At 35.8% G+C, this 20,767-nt stretch overlaps 1 protein-coding gene across 3 annotated transcripts; it reads right to left on the bottom strand.

Annotated features, from left to right (window-relative positions):
* Positions 1 to 2,853: 2,853 nt before the first annotated feature.
* On the bottom strand, positions 2,854 to 20,157 carry LOC112527592 (aberrant root formation protein 4). Of its 3 annotated transcripts, XM_025138315.1 has the most exons (14): positions 20,076 to 20,157; positions 19,777 to 19,947; positions 18,926 to 19,075; positions 18,516 to 18,588; positions 12,910 to 13,085; positions 12,759 to 12,815; positions 12,505 to 12,655; positions 12,320 to 12,376; positions 11,941 to 12,212; positions 11,788 to 11,859; positions 6,790 to 6,867; positions 6,511 to 6,717; positions 4,904 to 4,955; positions 2,854 to 3,147 (listed from the first exon to the last, which is right to left on the bottom strand). In XM_025138315.1, the coding sequence occupies exons 1-14, from the start codon at positions 20,133 to 20,135 to the stop codon at positions 2,927 to 2,929; spliced, it is 1,797 nt and encodes a 598-aa protein (XP_024994083.1). In that variant the 5' UTR covers positions 20,136 to 20,157; the 3' UTR covers positions 2,854 to 2,926. The 3 variants fall into 3 exon arrangements, 2 of the variants coding, with proteins under 2 accessions (XP_024994083.1, XP_024994084.1); XM_025138316.1 differs by lacking the exons at positions 2,854 to 3,147; positions 4,904 to 4,955 and adding an exon at positions 4,976 to 6,167; XR_003070765.1 differs by lacking the exons at positions 2,854 to 3,147; positions 4,904 to 4,955 and adding an exon at positions 6,089 to 6,167 and having other exon boundaries at positions 6,298 to 6,717.
* Positions 20,158 to 20,767: the final 610 nt, after the last annotated feature.

The raw sequence follows: 20,767 nt of genomic DNA, 5'->3' as shown, positions 1-20,767 counted from the left end.
TAATATACATAAAGATAAAGATTTTTTTATTTTGCATGATTAATTTTTTTTTTTTTTTTTGCTAATATGAGGTTGACCAAAATGAGCAAACTCATGAGTTCAAAGGGTCGGTCAAAATGATCCAACGATGTGAATTTAGAGGATCGACCAAAATGAGTCAACCTCATGAGTTCGCACAAAAGCAATCTCCCTCTAAAAACCATTTCAAATCTCCCTTTAAAATATCTACCATTCATTGTAAATACTTCATATCTCCATTAATATAGGATACACAAACTCAACCACAATTCAAGAAATGAAGAATACTCACTTCTTAGGATATCACCTCATTCTTTGTAGGTTTTACTTATATATATATATATAGGTTGGTTCAAATACTAACCAAGATTTTTGTGTTAACTTTGTTAACCAAGCTCAACCAATCATATTCCATCTTTTCTTTAGGTTCACATATAACTCATATATTAATGACAAGGGTAATTAAGTAATTTGTCATTTATGTAACTCCCAAATCATTAATTGGGAGTTACAGATCTAAAAATCTCAATAATTGATGATTATGTAATATTGATATTTTTTTTATACGTGTTCATATTTTGTAATTTCGATTTATTCTATCCATAATGATATTGATTTTGTAATTGTTAAAGAATTTCCGATTGTAAAGATTTCGATATCGTCTGAGTAATATGAATAAACCTATTGGAAAACAGATCGACAACGATGAGAATGAAAAGGTTAAAATCGTCTACGACTACAACCGGAATTCGAATTCATATGTAATTGTTAAAGAATTGTTCACAAGTGTTCATATCCTGTTCATATGTACACTAGCTGCATATCTCAAAATTGGCTTGCTCCTGAATGTATTCATAATGAAAGAACTATTATTCACAAACTGTTCATATGTACACTAGTTGCATATCTCAACATTGGCTTGCTCCTGAATGTGTTCATATATAATGAAGGAACTATTGTTTACAAACTGTTCATATTGTGTTCATATGTACACTAGCTGCATATCTCAACATTGACTTGCTCCTGAATGTGTTCATAATGAAGAAACTATTGTTCACAAACTGTTCATATTGTGTTCATACATGTTTTTTTATTTATTTACTTTCGCGTAACAACTATTCTTATTATATTCATATTGTGTTCATAAATGCTATACAGTCTAAGTTCATATATATGTTAATTTTTGTTCGTATTTGACACAATGGTTATATATATATGTGTGTGTGTGTGTGTGTGTGTGTTCATATGGTTCTTACATTAACAAAAATAAATTAATAAAAATAATGAGATTTTTTGATTTTGTAACTCCCAATTAATGATATGAGAGTTACATAAAAAAGAAAATTACCTAAATACCCTTTTCCCCTTTGTTCAGATATGTTCTTTGAAATTGTAAATTTAAAAATTTAATTTTTTATCATGATTAATCACAACCCTTTATTGTAAGAATCAATGGCCAAAATTGGTTAACAAAGTTAACACAAAAATCTTGGTTAGTATTTGAACCAAGCTATATATATATATTTATTTATTTAACAACTCAGCATCCAAAAGACAATCGCATGATTGACTTTTGATCAACCTACAGTATTAACATCAACTGAACTGGATTTCTTTTTTTCAGTTCCAAGTTGTATTAACAAGAATTGAACTTGCCTTATCTTAAGTCCACCACATGATTGATGTTTTAGAACAGGATTGGCACATATAGTCTAATAACATATCTTTGTCTCCTCAGTCATCCCAAAGAAAAATCCCTCATCAATTTCCAATCTATAACAATTGCAACAATTTTCATTTCTAGATTGTTATGATCAACAATCATACTCGTGATAATCGATTGCATTAAAATTTTGAAAACGCTCTATTGTTGTTTCCTGATGTATTGTGGACTTGTAAGACATGCATAGATTGAATACCAGCTCCTATTATAAGAAGAAAGCCTAACAGAAAAGAAATAAGATGTAAACTATCACCCTAACTAAATCAACATAGTCTAAGTCGGATATATACTCCAAATTAGACTTCATATCCAACATGGTATCCCATGAAAATCTCAAATGTTTCTATATTTGGAAAACATCAAAAACTAGAATTACTACTTATCATTCATTGTCATCATTAAAATTTAACATTACTATGTTGGATGGCTAAATGGTTAAAGAATCTAATTGGTCATTCCTACTGAATGCACGCCAATAGGCCCCTCCAATGCGTCTACTGGAATTAACCTCGTATGAATGAAATCTCATCCTTCATACATAATGAATTTATTTGGTATATTCATATCATACTAAATGAATAGCTAAAAACTACTAGTCTCATTGAGCCTATAACTCAGGAAATCAAATCGATTTATGAATGGAATACGTATGCAGTATTTTTTTTTTATTAAACTGGATATCCAACCCGCTATGCGAGCCAACTAATCCCAGGGTGACCACCTGCTTTGCAGATAGCCCGGAGTCATCGCATTTGAACCTCCGTGGCCATAAGGGGATTTTTATTCCTCCTTGGATTTGAACCTGAGACCTCCTTGGTACTTTTGACCTTTGGAACCAAGCAAAAAACCAATCAGGCACCACCCTTGTGGTTGTATGCAATATTTAAAGACAAAGGTAATTGATTATGGAGGGAAATCAATATACTTGTGATGTCGAATCAGGATCTAACTAGGATTATAAATAAAGCATTAGGTCTAACTCTTCTTGAAATTCCTTTATTTTGTCAATAATGAACCATGGACCCCACTTATGGGACAAAGAGAATATCTAGTTTCATCTATGAGAACAAATCTACAGTATGCATGCTATGTAATGGAGTAAAAACTATCAAATAAATGTAGCGAAATTTTATATTATTACTTGGAAAAGTTTTATCATCAGAAAATATAGGTCAAGGTTGTGAGCTAAGAATGATGCTTGAGATTTTCTTCGACAAGTTCAATACATCGATGTAAAACAAACTCTACGGGGTTAAGAGCACATACAGTGTCAAAAGCAAGTTGATTGTCATCTTTCTGGCTTTCGGCTGCAACACCAGCAACCAAAGTTCGAAGGGGTTCAAGCCATTCCCTGTAGACCTTTTGCAAGTTGTTCTTCGACAGCACTTCAGTGTAGTTTGTATTCCCTGTTTCATTATTTTCGTGTTTTTTGTAAAAAACCAAGCAAACAAACAATCTAAAAACAATGGCATTTACCAAATCAACTAAGGGGCCGTTTACCAAACGTTTACCTGCGTAAGCACTTACCAAAGTCACATTATCTCACCAGATGAATATGGTAAAGACTAAGAATCTTACCCGGTAAGAGCTAGACAACGACCAAGAGTCTTACCCGGTAAGTGAGGGCGACGACTCTTACCACGGTAAGCGTTTACCGGGTAAATTGTTGCATGCAGTGTCGTTTTGGTGGACTAAAATCTTACCCGGTAAGTAAATAATAGTATTAAATTTTACCTGTAAGCACTTACCGGGTAAGTATTTGGTAAAAGGCCCCTAAGAGGCCGTTAACCTAATGCTTAACGGGTAAGTGCTTATGGGCAAGAGTCACCATCCTCAATTACCTTATCAGGTAACATTCTTGACCATCAAAATGGATTGTTGGTAAGCATCTTTTGCTCTGTAAGCACTTACTGGTTAAGAGTTTTTTCCCTCACTAGGTAAGATTCTCAGTCATTGCTATACCTCTTACCGGGTATAATTCTTGGTCCATGTCATGCTCACTCGGTAAAATACATGACACATGATAAGGGCTTACCAAGTAATCGTTTGGTAAGCAGCCCCTAAACCAAACAAAACAAGTTCGGTATATCCCACCCTTAGGTGGGGTCTAGGAGGGTAAAATGTACGCAAACCTGGCCTCTACCTCAAAGAATAAGGCGGTTATTTCGGTGAAAGTGGAAGTGTGTGAAAGAGAGAAATGCCAATAAGATTTAAAAAACTAAAAAAGTAGATAAGAAATAGCATACCAATAGAAGCAGTGTAAGAAAAGCATAAACATAGTTTAGGTAAAAATACAACTCTCTCTCCTTAAGATAATAACAAGTAGTCACTCAAAAAGTTTCTTAAAATTACTTGGTTCAAATGAATTTTCTTGACAAAATCATAACTTCAAGTCCATAATTATCATTTAATCTTAGCTTGTAAGAACCATTCATGGTGATCAAAAGCTGAGGTGAAACAAGTTACGGTAAGCCAAAAAAGTAATCTATATGTCAACTTAACATAAAACACTAAGCACCTGTCAACCTTGCCACATTATTAAAGCAATATGCAGTAAATATTGAAAAGACTAAACAAGTAAAGCTTCAAGCAGAGAAAGAGACTAGAATTCTTAGAGATGCATGGTCTAAAGAGAAGAAAGTGCACCATCAGGACAGCCTACTAACATAAAAAATTGATATAAGTTCCTGAGTTGACATCACAGGCTAAAGGTTGTTTAGAGTGATGAAGGTTGCAGATAAAAGTGTCAGCTTCACAAGCCAAAAATCCTCAAGTTGATATGAAAATTATTTTGTCAGGAAATTCCACATAGAATTACATATTGAAATACTTAATGATGATAATAAACGTTAGGAGGATCATATTAAGTCGATATTCAGTACCCACTTTGAACAAAGAGTCACGCCACATGACAAGAAAATTAATAATTGAACATCTCCAGTACAAATTCTTTTTTGGGGAACGCTATTCTGAGTTGAGAACGACACTGGACATGACATGGAAGGGACTTGGAATATGCATTGGGTCAAGAAGTTAAGAAACGGACGCAGAGCCCTAGTGAAGAGTCTTGTTTTACGCCAGACTTCTTTGGTTAAAAGTGCTCCAGTACTAACAAAAGTGCCACTGTTTTTCGAAGATCAAACAAATGAAAGAAGCAGGTACCTGATGATTCAGTGATCAGTACAAATCTATACATGTTGAGTGCAGACAATACCTGCAGAAAATGAGCAAGTAAATGTTATTACAGTAATCTATACTTAATAAATAAATAAAGCTATAGTAGCATGATATCTGATATTCAATGACAAGAAGACTGATTCTATGCGCTTGAGTAGCATGCAAGGGAGGACTAACTGCTACAAGATGAATCGACTAAATTTTTATGTGGGTTTAGTTCCACATACCACCATTCATGTAGTAAACATTCCAAACAAATCACATGCACCTAATAAATTTAGAGTACACATCCACATAATCTCCACTACGTACTTGGACCTCGACAAAAGCAACAAAAAAGCAATACTAGGAGTTCCACAGGACAGGGTAGCATAGTGGCAATGAGAATGAACACCATCATCATACACAAATTATAAAATGTGACAGGGGAAAGTAGACCCTTAAATTTTGATACAGACTAATAGACAAGTCAGCCCCTAAACTTAATATGGATAAACTACGTATGTTAGACTTGATTACACTGCTTTAATGAAGGACCTCCACGTATTCAATACCGTGTATGAGAAGTTCTGCTCACTAACTTTAACCATGTAATCTAATTGGTGCACTTATTGTGATGACTAGGAGGATTATATTGTACTACATGCCATACACAACTTCCAAGATGATCTTGGCTGACTAGTCAAGTTTATAGATCAATTACTCTTGCACTCAAAGTTGCCATCTGCACTTAAGAAGCCACAAATGACCCTAGCAAAAGCACCTGCATGATGCAAAGGCTTATTGATTACATCATGGCTTCTCAAATTGCTTAGAATGAAAAATTCTTGGACCATTGGAATATATACTCAACTATTATTGATTACAAGGACGTATCTCCAGTAGATGTTTGTGCTAGATAATAAGATTACAGGTCTATTAAAGGAATACAATAAATATCATACATCACAAGGAGATGTAAACACGTTGAACATTCACTACGGGGATTATGAAACTAAAAATATTCTTGTTATTGCTTCAACTTATATTCCCCGAAAACAGTGGATCCTGCTCAACAGCACTATAAAAATTAAATACATCCATTAAGATACAAAGGCTTCTTTATTCCACAACAAGAAAACCATTTTTCACTCTTTCATATACTAGAGAACTTCACATGGAAAAGAAAATGTTCCATGCTAATGAATTTGGGATTTGGGTCCATAACCATGAGCTCCAGTGCACAAGATCTTGCACCTACCATGAGGCTCTGCGAATTAAAAAGAAAACAATTATAGATGCTATCTGCTCTTCATAGACATTTGCGATCCAGATAAGATTGGTCCAGGATCATGGGATCCTTTTCTATCAAATAGGAAGGGTTGTAGCACAAAATTTACCTTGAAGAAAATGCCCCATAGATCCTATATCTATCCATATGAAAAAGATACCATGTAACAAAGTGGATTATTATCTGTACAATTGGTACCTTGAACTTGAAACAAGCAAGAAGAAATTAACAATTCATCATTGGACCGGCCACTCAAGATCTTTTGTCATGTCTAATTTATATGTATTTTGGATGGAAAGAGAAAAAAGAGCAAGACGGTTACCGCATCAGTGAATTCAGGAAGTGAAGGTGGTCCTCCCTTTGGAGGCTTCAAAACAAACTCCACAATATCAAGAACTCTAACCGTCCAGAATGGCGATGAATGTTGAAAGATGTTATTTCCTGCTTCTGCAACTCCATTTTGTCCTGAAACCTTTTGAAGATATTCCCTGTGCATTTCTTCTTTGACACAACCCAAAAGAATTGCAATCTGTCCAACAATTGCCGCTTTTCATATTATACCATGCTCATAAATCATGCTTGTGGGCCAGAAATGGCTTACCATGGAAGATAACTCGCTGTTTTTTATAGAAGCCATTAAGATGTCAAACCTTAGAGAAGGGGGAAGATCTGCAAGCACCTGCGATTACCCATTTACAAAGCAAGAGTAAAACCGAAATAAGAAGCATCAAAGGCTGCCCCATAAGGTTCGTTTGCAAGACGTCCCTTCTTGTAATATCCCGCATACTGGATATTTATGGTCATACATAACATTTAAAAACTTTCATGCCTTGTTCACATACTTGTATCATAACATGTAAACACTTTCATGCCATGCGTGTAAAACACATACGTGTATCAAAACATGTCATCATGCATATCTTGAATATATGTAAATGTATAACATTTTCATGTAAAGCAAACATGCCAAAATCTTGTAATGCATAAAATACTTTTATATAGCATGTATGTACCTCATAAATCTCATAAGTACTCACCTCTATTATGCCCAGCTTTTCCCATAATTCCTTTCTTCAAGCTTGATAAGGTATAAAGAGAGATTTCTTACTTTTGGTATGGAGCTAATAGCCTAATAGTAATGCTTCAACCCCTATTCATAGGGAAATTCATTGCATTAGCTACTTGTTCTTTTTGCTCTCAAACATGTACTCTTATGAGAGTTTTACACCTCCTACTTGAGGATAAGAGAATCTTGACACCTCATGCTTCTAGGAAGAGAATCTTGACACATCATGTTCCTAGTATTTCCTTGTCATGCTTCTTAGGCTTGCCTTGTCATCATGAATTTTGCCAACACATGCTTCTAGCCTTGACAACTCATAACTAGCTTGCTTTGTCATGCTTAGTAGACTTGCTTAGTCATCAAATAGCTTGCCAACACATACTTCTCGCCCTTACAGCTCATCAGTTTATGTTTGATTCTCATGCTTTGCCTTGTAAGCTACTTACCTTATAAATATGATAATTTAATAAATGCTACAGCTATTGGACTCTTTTAAGAGTACTTAATTTACTTATAAAATATTGTATTTAAGGCTTAAAAATTGAGATTTAGCAAATAAAGAAACCAGGGTGCTACAGTTCTCCCTTTCTTACAAGAATTCCGTCCTCGAACTTTTACTTAAAAAAATGTGGGCACTTATTCCTCATTTCTGACTCGACTTCGCATGTTGCTTCTGATCCATAAGAATAGTTCCAATGAACTAATACCATTGATACCTCCTTGTTTCAAAGTTTCTTAATTTTATGCTCAGTGGTAGTCATGGATTCTTCTACGAAGTTGAGTTTATCATCAATTGAGATTTCTTCAACCTCGTTCCCATAACATTAAAGGCCGTCACCAACTATCTTCCATTCCTTGCCATTTAGATGTATGCAAACTCAAAATATCTTATAATCTTACTATATCATACTTACATTTCAACTTAATTTGATTTAATAATATCATAAACTTTACATTTCTAGAAGTATTCTAACAATACTTTAGTAGCCGAACACGTATAATGGCTACTATAAGAACTATGACTCTTCGTGTCATCTCTTCATGTCTTACTTGATCTTGCGTGAGATAGTTCCTATCCATCTAACATTATACACATGTACTGATTCTCCATTCAGGTTTGTATCTTAATCGTATTCTTTTCAAATACCTCTTTAGCATCATTCTTTGACAACAAAACCATTCCAATATTATATCACCTTTTTTTCCTAAGCACATCAACTTAACTAGGTAGCTTCTTACCATTTAGATTGATCGAACAATCCTCAAGAATCTCTTTAACCTTTATCAGACCACCATCAACGATCATTAAGAAACTATTTCCATCTTTATTTAATGATTCTGATGTTTTTTTCATGCGAAGTCTGTCAAATATCCAAACATACTAGAGTCTCGTTTCATATTCATACCTATAATGCATCGAGTCCATTTTCTCTAGTTCATAGTGATGTATGGCGTCCTTCAAAAATCCGGTTAATTTCTAATAAAAGATGGTTTATTTCATCATTGATGATCATACTCGAGTTTGTTGGATTTATCTTTTACAATAACAAAGCTGAAGTTGTTAGTATCTTCGAAAAGTTCATTCGATGATCTTTACACAATATGATGCCAAGATCAAAATCCCTCGAACATACAGCGGCACCGAGTATTTCAATTCGGCCATGTCTAGCTTTACCACAAGACATGGTATTATACACCAAAGCTCGTGCGTTAATACCCCTCAACAAAATGGCGTTTCTTAAGGGCGGAAACGTCACTTGATAGAGGTAGCACGATCCCTACTCTTTCAAAGCCATGCACCCAAATCTTTTTGGGGTGATGCAATTCTAATAGCCTGCTATCTCATTAATCGGTTGCCTTGCACTCAACATCCTATTTCTGATTTTCTTGGCCATGCTAATCTAGCCCCACCTATGAAGGCTCTTGTTTCGAATCTGTCTTTGACAAAAGAACCAACCAATATTCATGAAGCTTTGCAAGACCGTAAGTGGCGGGCTGCAGTATTTGAAGAGCTTCGTTCCCTTCAAAAAGATGGTACATGGGTAATGATTAAACGACCGCATAGTAAGACCACAGTTGGCTGTAAATGGGTGTTCATGGTTAAGTACAAAAGTGATGGCTCTATTGAAAGATGCAAGGCTCGGTTAGTAGCAAAAGGCTACACCCAGACATACGGATTGATTATTAGGAGACATTTGCCACAGTCGCCAAAATTAATACCATCCAGGTTCTCCTCTCACTTGTTGCTAACTTTGATTAGCCTCTTCATCAACTAGACTTAAAAAATGCATTTCTAAATGGCAACCTACAGAAGAAGGTCTACATAGACTTCCCCCCAGTTATCATGCTCCAAATGGCAGCCATAAAGTTTGTCGTCTCAAGAAGGCCATTTATGGTCTCAAACAGTCCCTGAAAACATGGCTTGATCGGTTCACTCATACAGTTAAACAATTTGAGCATGCTCAAGCCCATGCCGATCACACTCTTTTCTACCTTAAAGAACATGGTAAGATTGCTATCCTAATAGTATATGTCTATGACATTATACTTACGGGAGATCATGCAGTGGCCATCGCAAACATTAAAGCCCATCTGGCTCGCTCCTTCGAAATGAAAGACCTTGGTTCATTACGGTACTTCTTGGGAATGGAGATTGCAAGAGCGAAATCTACGATTAGCTTGCCTTAAAGAAAATATACCTTAGACTTGCTCAAAGACACCGGGATGCTCTGTTCTCGGGCCACCTCTACTCCTATGGATTCTTCTCTAAAGCTTGATGCTAGTTCTACAGTTCCAGTCGACAAGGGAGATTCCAACGTCTTGTTGGTCAACTGATATACCTCGCACATACCAAGCCTGATATTACGTTTGCAGTAAACTATGTAAGCAAATTCATGCATTCACCATCCCAATGCTATCTTGATGTTGCTCATCAAATCCTACGGTATCTTAAAGGAACACCAGGTCATGGTTTATCGTTTAAGAAACAAGACAATCGAAGTGTAGAAGTGTTCACAGATGCAAGTTGGGCAAGTTGTCAAACTGATTGGCGTTCTACCTCGGGTTACTGTTCTTATGTGCTTGGCAACCTTGTCACATGGCGAAGCAAGAAGCAGGGAGTGGTCTCAAGAAGCAGTGCTGAAGCCGAAATACGAGCTACTGCCCTACGTGTGTGTCAAGCACTCTGGCTAAGAAGATTACTGAGTGAACTAAGAATCCGAGTACTACACCCGATGACTATTTGTTGTGATAATAAAGCTGCTATCGCCATGACACATAATCCAGTCCATCATGATCGAACAATACATTTGAGGTGGATCGGCATTTTATCAAGGAGAAAATTGACAATGGAATCTTGAAAGTCTCTTACAATTCTACTACTCAACAAGTGGCCAACATCTATACTATATTATAAAACATTTGACAAAAACTCCTAAAAACCATTTTTATGCATAAAGTATATTTTAGTGATGCATATTACTTAGAATTCAAGATCACAAGTAAATTGTACGTGTCAAAGACCTTCCAGCCTAGTGGTAAAGGCTTGGGCATGGCATAGTCATGAACCCGAGTTCRAGCCCTGGGAGGGGAGTGTTGGCGACATTTAAGTGGGGCCATGTTTAGCCTCCAAATTTGCCGGGGGTTAGTCGGGCTTTGGCCCGGACACCCTTACAATAAAAAGTAAATTGTGCGTAAGTACAACTTATTAAAGTTTCATTTTTGAATTTGTGTAACTAACTATAGATAAACATAATCAAATACGGGATATACGTCTCATTTTGAATATAAAAAAATCTAAAATATAATTAGGATAATCATTAGTTATAACAAAATACTTAATTATTATCTTTATAAAAATTATATTATTAAACGATAAATAAATTATTTCGTTATTAAATCTGAATTAAATTATAAATAAAATATTGAATTAAAGGAATTACACAAAAAACAAGAACTTTAAATAGTAAATTTGATACTAATATCAATATATATGTTTTCCAATTTTTTATGATATATTTAAATTTATATATTATTCAAAAATAAAAACATTATGGTTTTCTCAAAACCACTAAAAACTATATTATATCGACATTGATAAATAATAAAACGAAACATTAAATTGAGATATATCTCGCTATATTATGCGAGCATCCTTCTAGTTTTCACTAAAGCACTAAGTTTACCACTATCCAACACGTTAAAAGCCAAGCTTGGATTGTATAAAATATACCATCCAGCTTGAGGGGGAGTGTAGAATAGTAATCGGATATGATTAATGGAGAGTTATAGATAGACTCGAATAAGGAAACGTTTGTAGATAAGTGCTTATCTCATATTGTTAGGAGTTGTTGTTGTAGTCTATCTCCTAAACTCTACTTGTATATATAGTTCCTTATGCTGTAATCAACATATAGTAACAAAAAATATTCCTCCTACTTCTCTTTTCGCCAATATAAAGAAGGGAGATATAGAGATGACTAAGAATCAGAGACAGCATATTATCAGATATAGAGAGAATAAAATGAAGTTCCTTACCATCTTAAATGTATCAAAAGCTTTTTTCCGTAGCAATGGATCTGATGCATATACAATGACCAGTTGAATAGCCTGAGCATTTTATTCAGACTTTTAGACACTGGGTACTGGGTACTGGGTAATAGATAATGGTGTGTAAAGGGGAAAGATTACCTGTAAGGCAGCATAGAGACTAGGTGTATATGCTAAATAGTCCAAGGGTTCATCATAATCCTTGTGGGCAACAACGCCTTCCATGATGCAAAATAGAAAGTAAATAGCATGTCTCTTCAATGCCCATGGAAGATTAGCAGAAGCAAATATGTGCTTCAGCATGCCTACTGCTTCCCACCGTTTTGTTCTATTACTACGAAGTTCATTTTTGACTGCATCCAAATCCTCCTTTGTAGCATCTGCAACCTCATTAGAAAGGTTCCTCCAAAGAACTGTTTACATGTTTCACAAATTTCAGCAGCATCTCAATATTGTACTCATTTGAAAACCAGTATTTTCAGATAGTGCAGATGCAGATAAGAAATTTGTTTCAGGTCACCTGCAAGGGCTGCTCCAGGTTTGACATATGAAAAACAACTCATATCATCTTCATCACCTATAGATCATCATATGCACCGAAAGGAAAAGTATTGAAAAAATCATTGTGCAAATTAAAATTATTCACCATGCCACTTACTCATCATCTGATCATGGAACAACTTATGGTTAAAACTGAATTTTTACCTTGAAAAATAAGGTCAATAGCAATGTCCACTTCATGTCCAGTTATTAGACCAATATTTGTTAGACCACAAAACTGAAGGAAATGTGACAGCTCTAACATCATGGGGAAACATCTGGAAGTTTCTGCTCCCATGCAATTAGAAATCAGAGCCTACACTTACAAGGAAGACAAGATGAATGTTGGATCAAGAGAGCAACTCACAAGGGCCATAAACTGAAAACTAAAATTTTGTTTTAGGTATGAGAACTCTCACCGTGATTTGCAAGACATACAAGCCAAATAAAGTAAAAAGCTTCTCATCTTTGAGCTCCTGTTGCATAGCATAAAAGTTAAATTACAAGGATTTGATGGGATGTGAAGAAACCTAGCACATCAAAAAGATATCTAGCCAGCATGTCACAGACAAATTTTTCGCAGATTGCTTTCAGAGAATGGGCGATTAAAATTGTTCTGTTGAGCAAATCCGCAGAGCCTGTATCTTCATGTTCTGGATCTGATAGCAGGGCCTCTAAAACCTTAAGGACAACAGGGAGGGAAGCTTTTAGCTGCTCAAATGGTCTCCTCTGGAGGGCCTCAAAAGCTGAAAACAAGAAGGAAAAAAAAAGTAGATAACACTTGTAGTTTTATTAAATAAAAATTTTGCAACTGCAAAGTAAATGGAGAAGAAAAGGAAATCAAGACTTCCTAAATTGGTGACTATAATTTCCATGCACATGTCCAGACTCTTAAACGATGTCAATATGTACCATAAACAATCTCAATCACCCTGTTAAAAACTGTGATTGGCCACTGGAGATGAATCATTTACCCCTCTTGTTAATTGTTACTTTATCTCTAGTACACAGATAGAATAATGACAAAAACCCTAATTCGAGTTCAATAACTTACAATAAGAATAATATAACAGAAAAAAGGATCAATGATAACCATGAGTGAAGATACGTCCACATTGGGTCTGATAAGTTGATTATAGCAATATATTGAGAGAGGAAGACTATGGTGGTTCAGGCACATTCATAGAGGCAGATGTCGGCTCCAGTGATGAGGATCGAGAGTGTTACGGTCAAGGCAGTGAGGAGGGATGGCCAAGGAGAACATGAGATGAGCAACTGAAACTGCATATGGCAGCTTTAGACATTTCTAAAGGCATGATCTCAGTTAGGAATTCGGGGAGATGTAAGACTAGGGTAGCAAATTTCGTGTAACAACTTGTGGTTATTGTGGTCAGGGGAGGGGGTTAGAGCAGTAGAGGGCGGGACATCATAATCTCTCATGCTACTTGGTTGTACTTGCACCCATATATTAGAAAGCAAAAACCATTGCTCATCTGATAGGTACTAAATGAATAAGAATAGGAATAGGCTAGCTTTTTATTGATAGTGGCCCGATTCGAGAGGGGAAAGGTCTCCGTTTACAAGAAAGATAAATATGAGTAACTTTGATGATAACAATGATAAGCAAGCATGTTGTTTATACTATCCTATTCTTAGAATTAAGTATGGTAACTGCTAAAATCAAATGTGGTAATTGCTCCCTAATTCCTTGGTTAACCATCAATTGATTTGAGTAAATTCAGCCAGTTGACCATCAATTGTTTTGGCCTAGTGGATTCAGCCAATTCCCAAAAATAGAATTCAGCTGCCCCATATTGGCAGCTGTGACCCGGTTCCTTTTCCTCTAGTACACCTTCAGTGGGTTTTTATCATTACTTCCCTCCCGGTAAAACGCCTTGTCCACAAGGCGGAATGCAGAAAATTGCTCAGCTACTAGATCATAAGTTTCCCACGTAGATTCTTCGATAGGACGATTACACCAAGAAACCAACAGTTCTAAGTTTGGGCGGCCAGCTTCATAAACCCAACGATGAGTGATGACAGCACTTGGTTGCAAGTCAATTTCCCAATCTTTGGTGATGGGTAATGATGCAGCTGGAACTGAAGAAAAAGAGCCATAGGCAAGTTTAAGCATTGAGACATGGAAGACTGGGTGGATTTTAGCTTCGGATGGTAGTTCCAACTCATAGGCAACTGGACCAACTGTTCATTTAATACAATATGGGCCAAAAAACCTTGGGGATAGCTTCTCGTACCGACGATTGGCCAGACTCTTTTGACGATAAGGTTGAATCTTCAAGAAGACATAGTCACCAACCTGAAACACGAGTTCCCATCGCTTCAAATTTGCTTGGTTTTTCATCCGGTCTTGGGCCTTTTGGAGGTTTTGTCAAAGAAGCTTCAACATATCATCCCTATCAATTAATTGTTGTTCCAGCTCTGCATTTTTTGTTTCCCCCACCATATAAGAAAACAAAGAAGGAGGTTCCCTGCCATAAACAATAGAAAATGGGACTGTACCGGTGGACGTGTGGTACCCGGGATTATATGAATATTCGGCCCATGGTAAGAAAGTACTCCATTTGGTTGGTTGTTCACTAGCAAAGAAGCGTAGGCAAGCTTCTAGGCAACGATTTAGAACTTCGGTTTGACCGTCCGTTTGAGGATGGTAACTTGTACTCAATTTTAACTTGGTCTGACTTAATCGGAACAATTCTTGCAAAAGTTGCTAAAGAAGACAATGTCTTGATCAGAAACGATAGAGCGAGGAAAACCATGTAATCTGATTATCTCTTTGCAAAATATCGTAGCTACTCCTTTGGTCGTGAATGGATGAGACAAACAGAGGAAGTGAGCATATTTGCTTAGGCGATCCACCACGACTAAGATAGTATCGAAACGGCTTGATGGAGGTAAACCAACGATAAAGTCCATGGAGATATCCTCCCAAATTTGGTGGGGTGAGTAAGGGCTGAAGCAAACCGGCGGGTAGGGGTGCTCACGGCCCGGGTTGATCGGTTTGGAGCCGTTTTAACAACCCAACCCAATGTTGGCGGTTTGAAAATTTTCAACCCAACCCAACCCAAACAAAAGTTCAACCCAACCCAACCCGTTCGGGTTGATCGGGTTGTGTTTAAACAATGTAAAATCACATAAAAATAAAGTAAACTTTCCTTTGAAATACGACCGACCATTCAAGATAATATGCAAGTTCATTAAATATTTAGATATTACAATAAAAATGTTTAAACCAAATGATAATACATCAATCAACAACAATAGTTTTAGACGTTTCCAACCCCGATGCTTTCGCTTTCTTGACGTTGAGGTTGGTCATGTCATGATTGTCATCTACAATTCAAAGCTAAAGTTAAGGTCGGGTTGTCGGGTTGGTCGGGTTTTTTGGGCCTGGCCCGATTCCAACCCAATAAGGTCGGGTTGGCTAATTTTTTTATCGATCATGCATCGGGTTACCTCGGGTTGGTTTTTTTTTTAAATTTGGGTTGGGTTGGTCGGGTTCATCGGGTTTTTGAGCACCCCTACCGGCGGGAGCCAGAGTTCGGTATTTCTGTTGTTGGCACATCACACATTGCTGAACAAAAATCCTCACATCCTGTTTCATCTTTAGCCAATAATATTGAAAGGAAAGTCGTTTATAGGTTTAAAAAAAAACCATGACCACTAATTGGAGTATCATGTGCTTCTTGTAATAGCTTAAGTCTGAGGGAAGATACCTCTGGTATTACCAAACTCCCTTGATAAAACAAAAGTTGATTTGCAAGAGAGAAATCAATGACGTACGGAGGGTCCTCATTCAATTTGCTGATCAGGTCACTTGTAAATGGATCGGTTTGCAACCCAGCTTTGATATCAACCACCTCAACACAATAAGGGACAATGAGTGTCAATAATTCTCCTGAATGGGGTCGACGAGATAAGGCATCAGCCCCCTTGTTCTCTTTTACGGCCTTGTGGATAATCAAAAAATCATAAGGCATGAGTTTAAGTAGCAACCTTTGCTGCTCGGTAGTGGTAATGCGCTGCTCCAATAAAAACTTCAGGGTATAATGATCGGTACGGATGAGAAAATGCCGACCAAGCAGGTAATGACTCCATTTTTGTACTGCCAGGACTAATACCAGCAGCTCCCTTTGTAAGCCGATTTAAATCGGTTAGATGGGGAAAACCCCTTGCTGAAATAGGCCACAGGATGGTCCTCTTGTGATAATATTGCTCCCACGCCATCCGACGAAGCATCACACTCTATAATAAAGGGTTTCGAGAAATCAGGTAATCTCAAAACTGGTGTAGAAAGCAAAGCTTGTTTCAAGTCATTAAAGGCTTTAAGGGCCTCTCCGACCAACTAAACCCATCCTTCTTGGTCAATGCGGTGAGGGGTCGGGCTATGAGACCGTAATTATGAACAAAGCACCTATAATACCCGGTTAACCCGAGGAAACCTCTCATTTCCTTTACTGTTGATGGTACGGGCCATGACGTAACTGCTGATATCTTTTCTTCCTCTACACTAACTCCTTTCGAGTTGACCACATGACCAAGGATAGGTACTAAATTAATAAGAATAAGAATAGGCTAGCTTTTTATTGATAGTGGCCCGATTTGAGAGGGGCAAGGTCCCCGTTTACAAGAAAAGATAAATATGAGCAACTTCGGTGATAACAATGATAAGCAAGCCTGTTATTTATACTATCCTATTCTTAGAATTAAGTATGGTAACTGCTAAAATCAAGTATGGTAATTGCTCCTTAATTCCTTGGTTAACCATCAATTGATTTAAGTAAATTCAGCCAGTTGACCATCAATTGTTTGGGCCTAATGGATTCAGCCAATTCCCAAAAATAGAATTCAGCTACCCCATATTGGCAGTTGTGACCCGGTTCCTTTTCCTCAAGTACACCTTCAGTGGTTTTTTATCATCATCATCACCACATAGATGTTGATCTCGCATGTTACTAAGAAATGACAACCCAAACCTTGTTTATTTTAATCAAAAAATCAATTGTGGTGCATTTATATTCACTGAACATGCATTTCAACCAATGGCGTAGCCAATAGGGAGACTAGCTACTGCTTAGCCTCCCCTAACTCTGGCATCATGTGTGGAATTCCCTTAGTTTATATAAATACGTATATATTAATCCAACCATTTTATGAATCCACCATCATGTCCCATCTCATTGAGATTTCAGTTTTTATAATAATAAATCCCTTCATTTTGGTTAAAATTTTAATTTTTACACTTCTGATCTTTATTTCTTTCATTTTGATACCCAAGTGCTAGACTTAATGTGTAAAATACCTACGTCAGTTAGCCAGTTTGCTCAACCGAGTCCATTAAAAAAATTAACTTATAGATATTTATATTCATCAAATGTAGTGTAGAGATAGAATTTATGAAAACCCTTGCAATTGTTTTTCATATTTTGTGCAAAACATATCAAAACATAAAGTTTCAACTATTGAAGGAAGATGAGATCAAATCACATAATTGAAAGTATTAGAATGTATATGTTGGCAAGCAATACTCAATTTATAGATTTATATCGACGAAGAAATCAAGCACCCCCATTGGCTACAAACACTAGTTGTATGTCCCAATAAGACATGCCATTGGCATTACCTTGCCAAGATACAGTCCTATTTTCACCCGATATTCGATAAAAGAATATGCTTGGAATTTTTTCACTAATCGATTACTCCACCGCTTCAAAATATTTTATGTGTCCGAAAATGCTTTGAAGGAGTAATGGAAACAATTATCGTTATTATTTACAACAAAGTACGACACTGAACAGTTGGATCCCCCCCCCCCCAAACTTATATTCCAAGTTCTACCTCTGATTCCAACCCAATAATTCTCCCTTACGTAAATGCATCAAAGCAATACATCTTGGTTTCAAAGCCCAGTATTGGTAAGAGTAAGAGGATTATATGCCAAGAAAATTTAGTTCGGCTTGATTCTCATATAAATAGCTAAATATATCCTCACCCTCCTCCTGTGTCCCAAAACTTACTCCTTTTGTCTTGACCTAGGATAGACTAGGTAGAACATAAAGACGGAGTTAAGGACATTTCAAAATTGAAATGTCAAAGATACTCAGTTTAGTAATCAACTAGAAGCATATAAAAATTGAAAAAGAAACAGTAAAAAGTACCTTTTGCAAGAGTTCCTAAAAGAGGTGCAAAATAAGAAGAATTATTAAAGCCATCACTTGGAGAAGCCATTGCCTGTTCAAATAGCACATATTATTGACACTGCAGCAGATCAACCATCCTACCAACAAAGTAGTAGGCCCGGATCAAACATGATTGTAAACATTTGAATCATTCGGGCTTGATAAGAGAACATAAATTCTTTAGACATTCAAAAGAATCATGCACATTGTTCCTTCTCTTTATAACCCTAATTATTACTGCAAATAGATATGCAAATGCAAGCAACATATTAATTCTACTAATAGATGTACTTTGAGATCCTGAGCATAAGCATATTTGGTAAGTAATTATAACATCCTTAACAAGCAGCAGAGATAAACTGAACACTGTGACAACAAACACAACATACCTCACAAAGAATTGAAACCATATCTCGTGGGCTACAAATCTCAACGAAATGGTTAATAATACTTTCAGCATTCTCCAAGCACCTCGTAGACACACAACCCAACTTGGCTACAGCCTTGGGCAGCTCAAACGCTAATGCATCTGTAACGGCCTGAGAATATTTAAAATCCCCAAACAGAGACATCACCAAAATGATACCAGTACACATATATAAATGCATATGCATGTAAAGGTAGACAATCTTTGGAACTAAAATAATATGGTACACACTGATTGTGGGAAGCAAACAAGTCTTTGTTAGACTGGTAATGATATGAACTCGTGTCGAATCTAAGAGATGAAAAGATGATATTATGAAGTACTAAGCAATATGCCATGTGTCTTAAATAAGTAATCCACTTGACTTTGATTCTGACACACATCTCAACTCCATATACTGATCAAGAGATGACAGTAAAAATAAAGCAAACGAAATAGTAATGTCACTTCTATTCCTAAAAGAGAAGTCCAAAGATATCAATATTTTCATACGAAATTTCAGACCTGATAAATATTTTCATACGAAATTTCAGACCTGATAAATATTTTCATACAAATTAATTCCAAAAAAAAAGCATCTCAATTACCATATACTGATCAAGTGACAATTTAGTAGTTATCAAAATGATTAGAATCACTTTAAAAGATAAATTAGTCTGTATATGGCAACCAACTATGTATTTGAAGGGGGAAAACCCAAATAATCAAATAAGTACGCACCAGATTATCAGATTCGAAGAAAAAACCATGGTATTGAATATTAATAGAGTTGATAAAAATAAATTATGTCCTTTAAAGTAAGATATAACCTGCCTGGTCAATCGAAGGTGAAATTAAGTATTGATAAATTTCTGAAAGAACTTCAAAAGCTGAGTTCTCTGCATCGTGTTCATCTTTCTCGATCAAATCAGATACTGAATCAAGAAAACGAACAAGCTCCGATATGTATTCTTCTGATTGCTTGAAGTCCCCATTAGCGATCGACTATCAACAACAGCATCATCATATTCGTAAGTCGCATAGTGCAAGGGAGCGTGTGTGCTTGTGATTGATTGTGTACATAAATGATATATACATATATGCAGTTACAGAGAGATAGAGGGAGGAGATACTTGGGAGCATGAAGCTAGGGCTTGTTGAAGACGAAGAGAATTGATGTTCTCTGATGACATGAGAGTGAGATTTTTAGCGGGAATGAGATTGACTTTGTTTCCAGAGATTTTCAATCGCCTATTTGTTAGGGTTTATTTGGAGACATGAATTCCTTGCTCGGGTTATTTTAAACTCTTATGCAATAAAATAAGATACATCCTTATTTTAATCTTTTATTTTTTTTTATTTTTTTTATATAATATAGTTTATATAGTTTTAAAAAATATAATGTTTATATTTTTAAATAAAAATAAATTTAAAGATATCATAAAATTTTGAAAAAAATATTGATATTAATATCAAATTAACCATTTAAACTTTTTGATTCAATTTTTTATTATAATTTAATTTATATATAATAACAAAATAATTTATTTTTGATTTAAAAATATAATTTTTATAAAGATAATGATTATCCTAATTATATTTTAGATTTTTAATATTTAAAATGAGATGTTTATCCTGTATTTGATTATATTTATCTGCAGTTAGTTATACGAATTCAAAAATAGAGTTTTAATAAGTTATACTTATGCATAATTTACTTGTAATCTTAAACTTTAAGTATATGCATTAATACACAACACTTCATGTCTCTAAACAGTTGTTTTTGTTGAACGGTTGGTTGCTAAATTGTGTTGATATTCCATTA

Source organism: Cynara cardunculus, assembly GCF_001531365.2.
Source record: "Cynara cardunculus var. scolymus isolate 2C chromosome LG 15, CcrdV1, whole genome shotgun sequence".
In the NCBI taxonomy this organism is placed as follows: Eukaryota; Viridiplantae; Streptophyta; class Magnoliopsida; order Asterales; family Asteraceae; genus Cynara; species Cynara cardunculus.
Note: the sequence above shows the minus strand (reverse complement) of the source record. Positions and strands in the feature narration are given on the sequence as shown.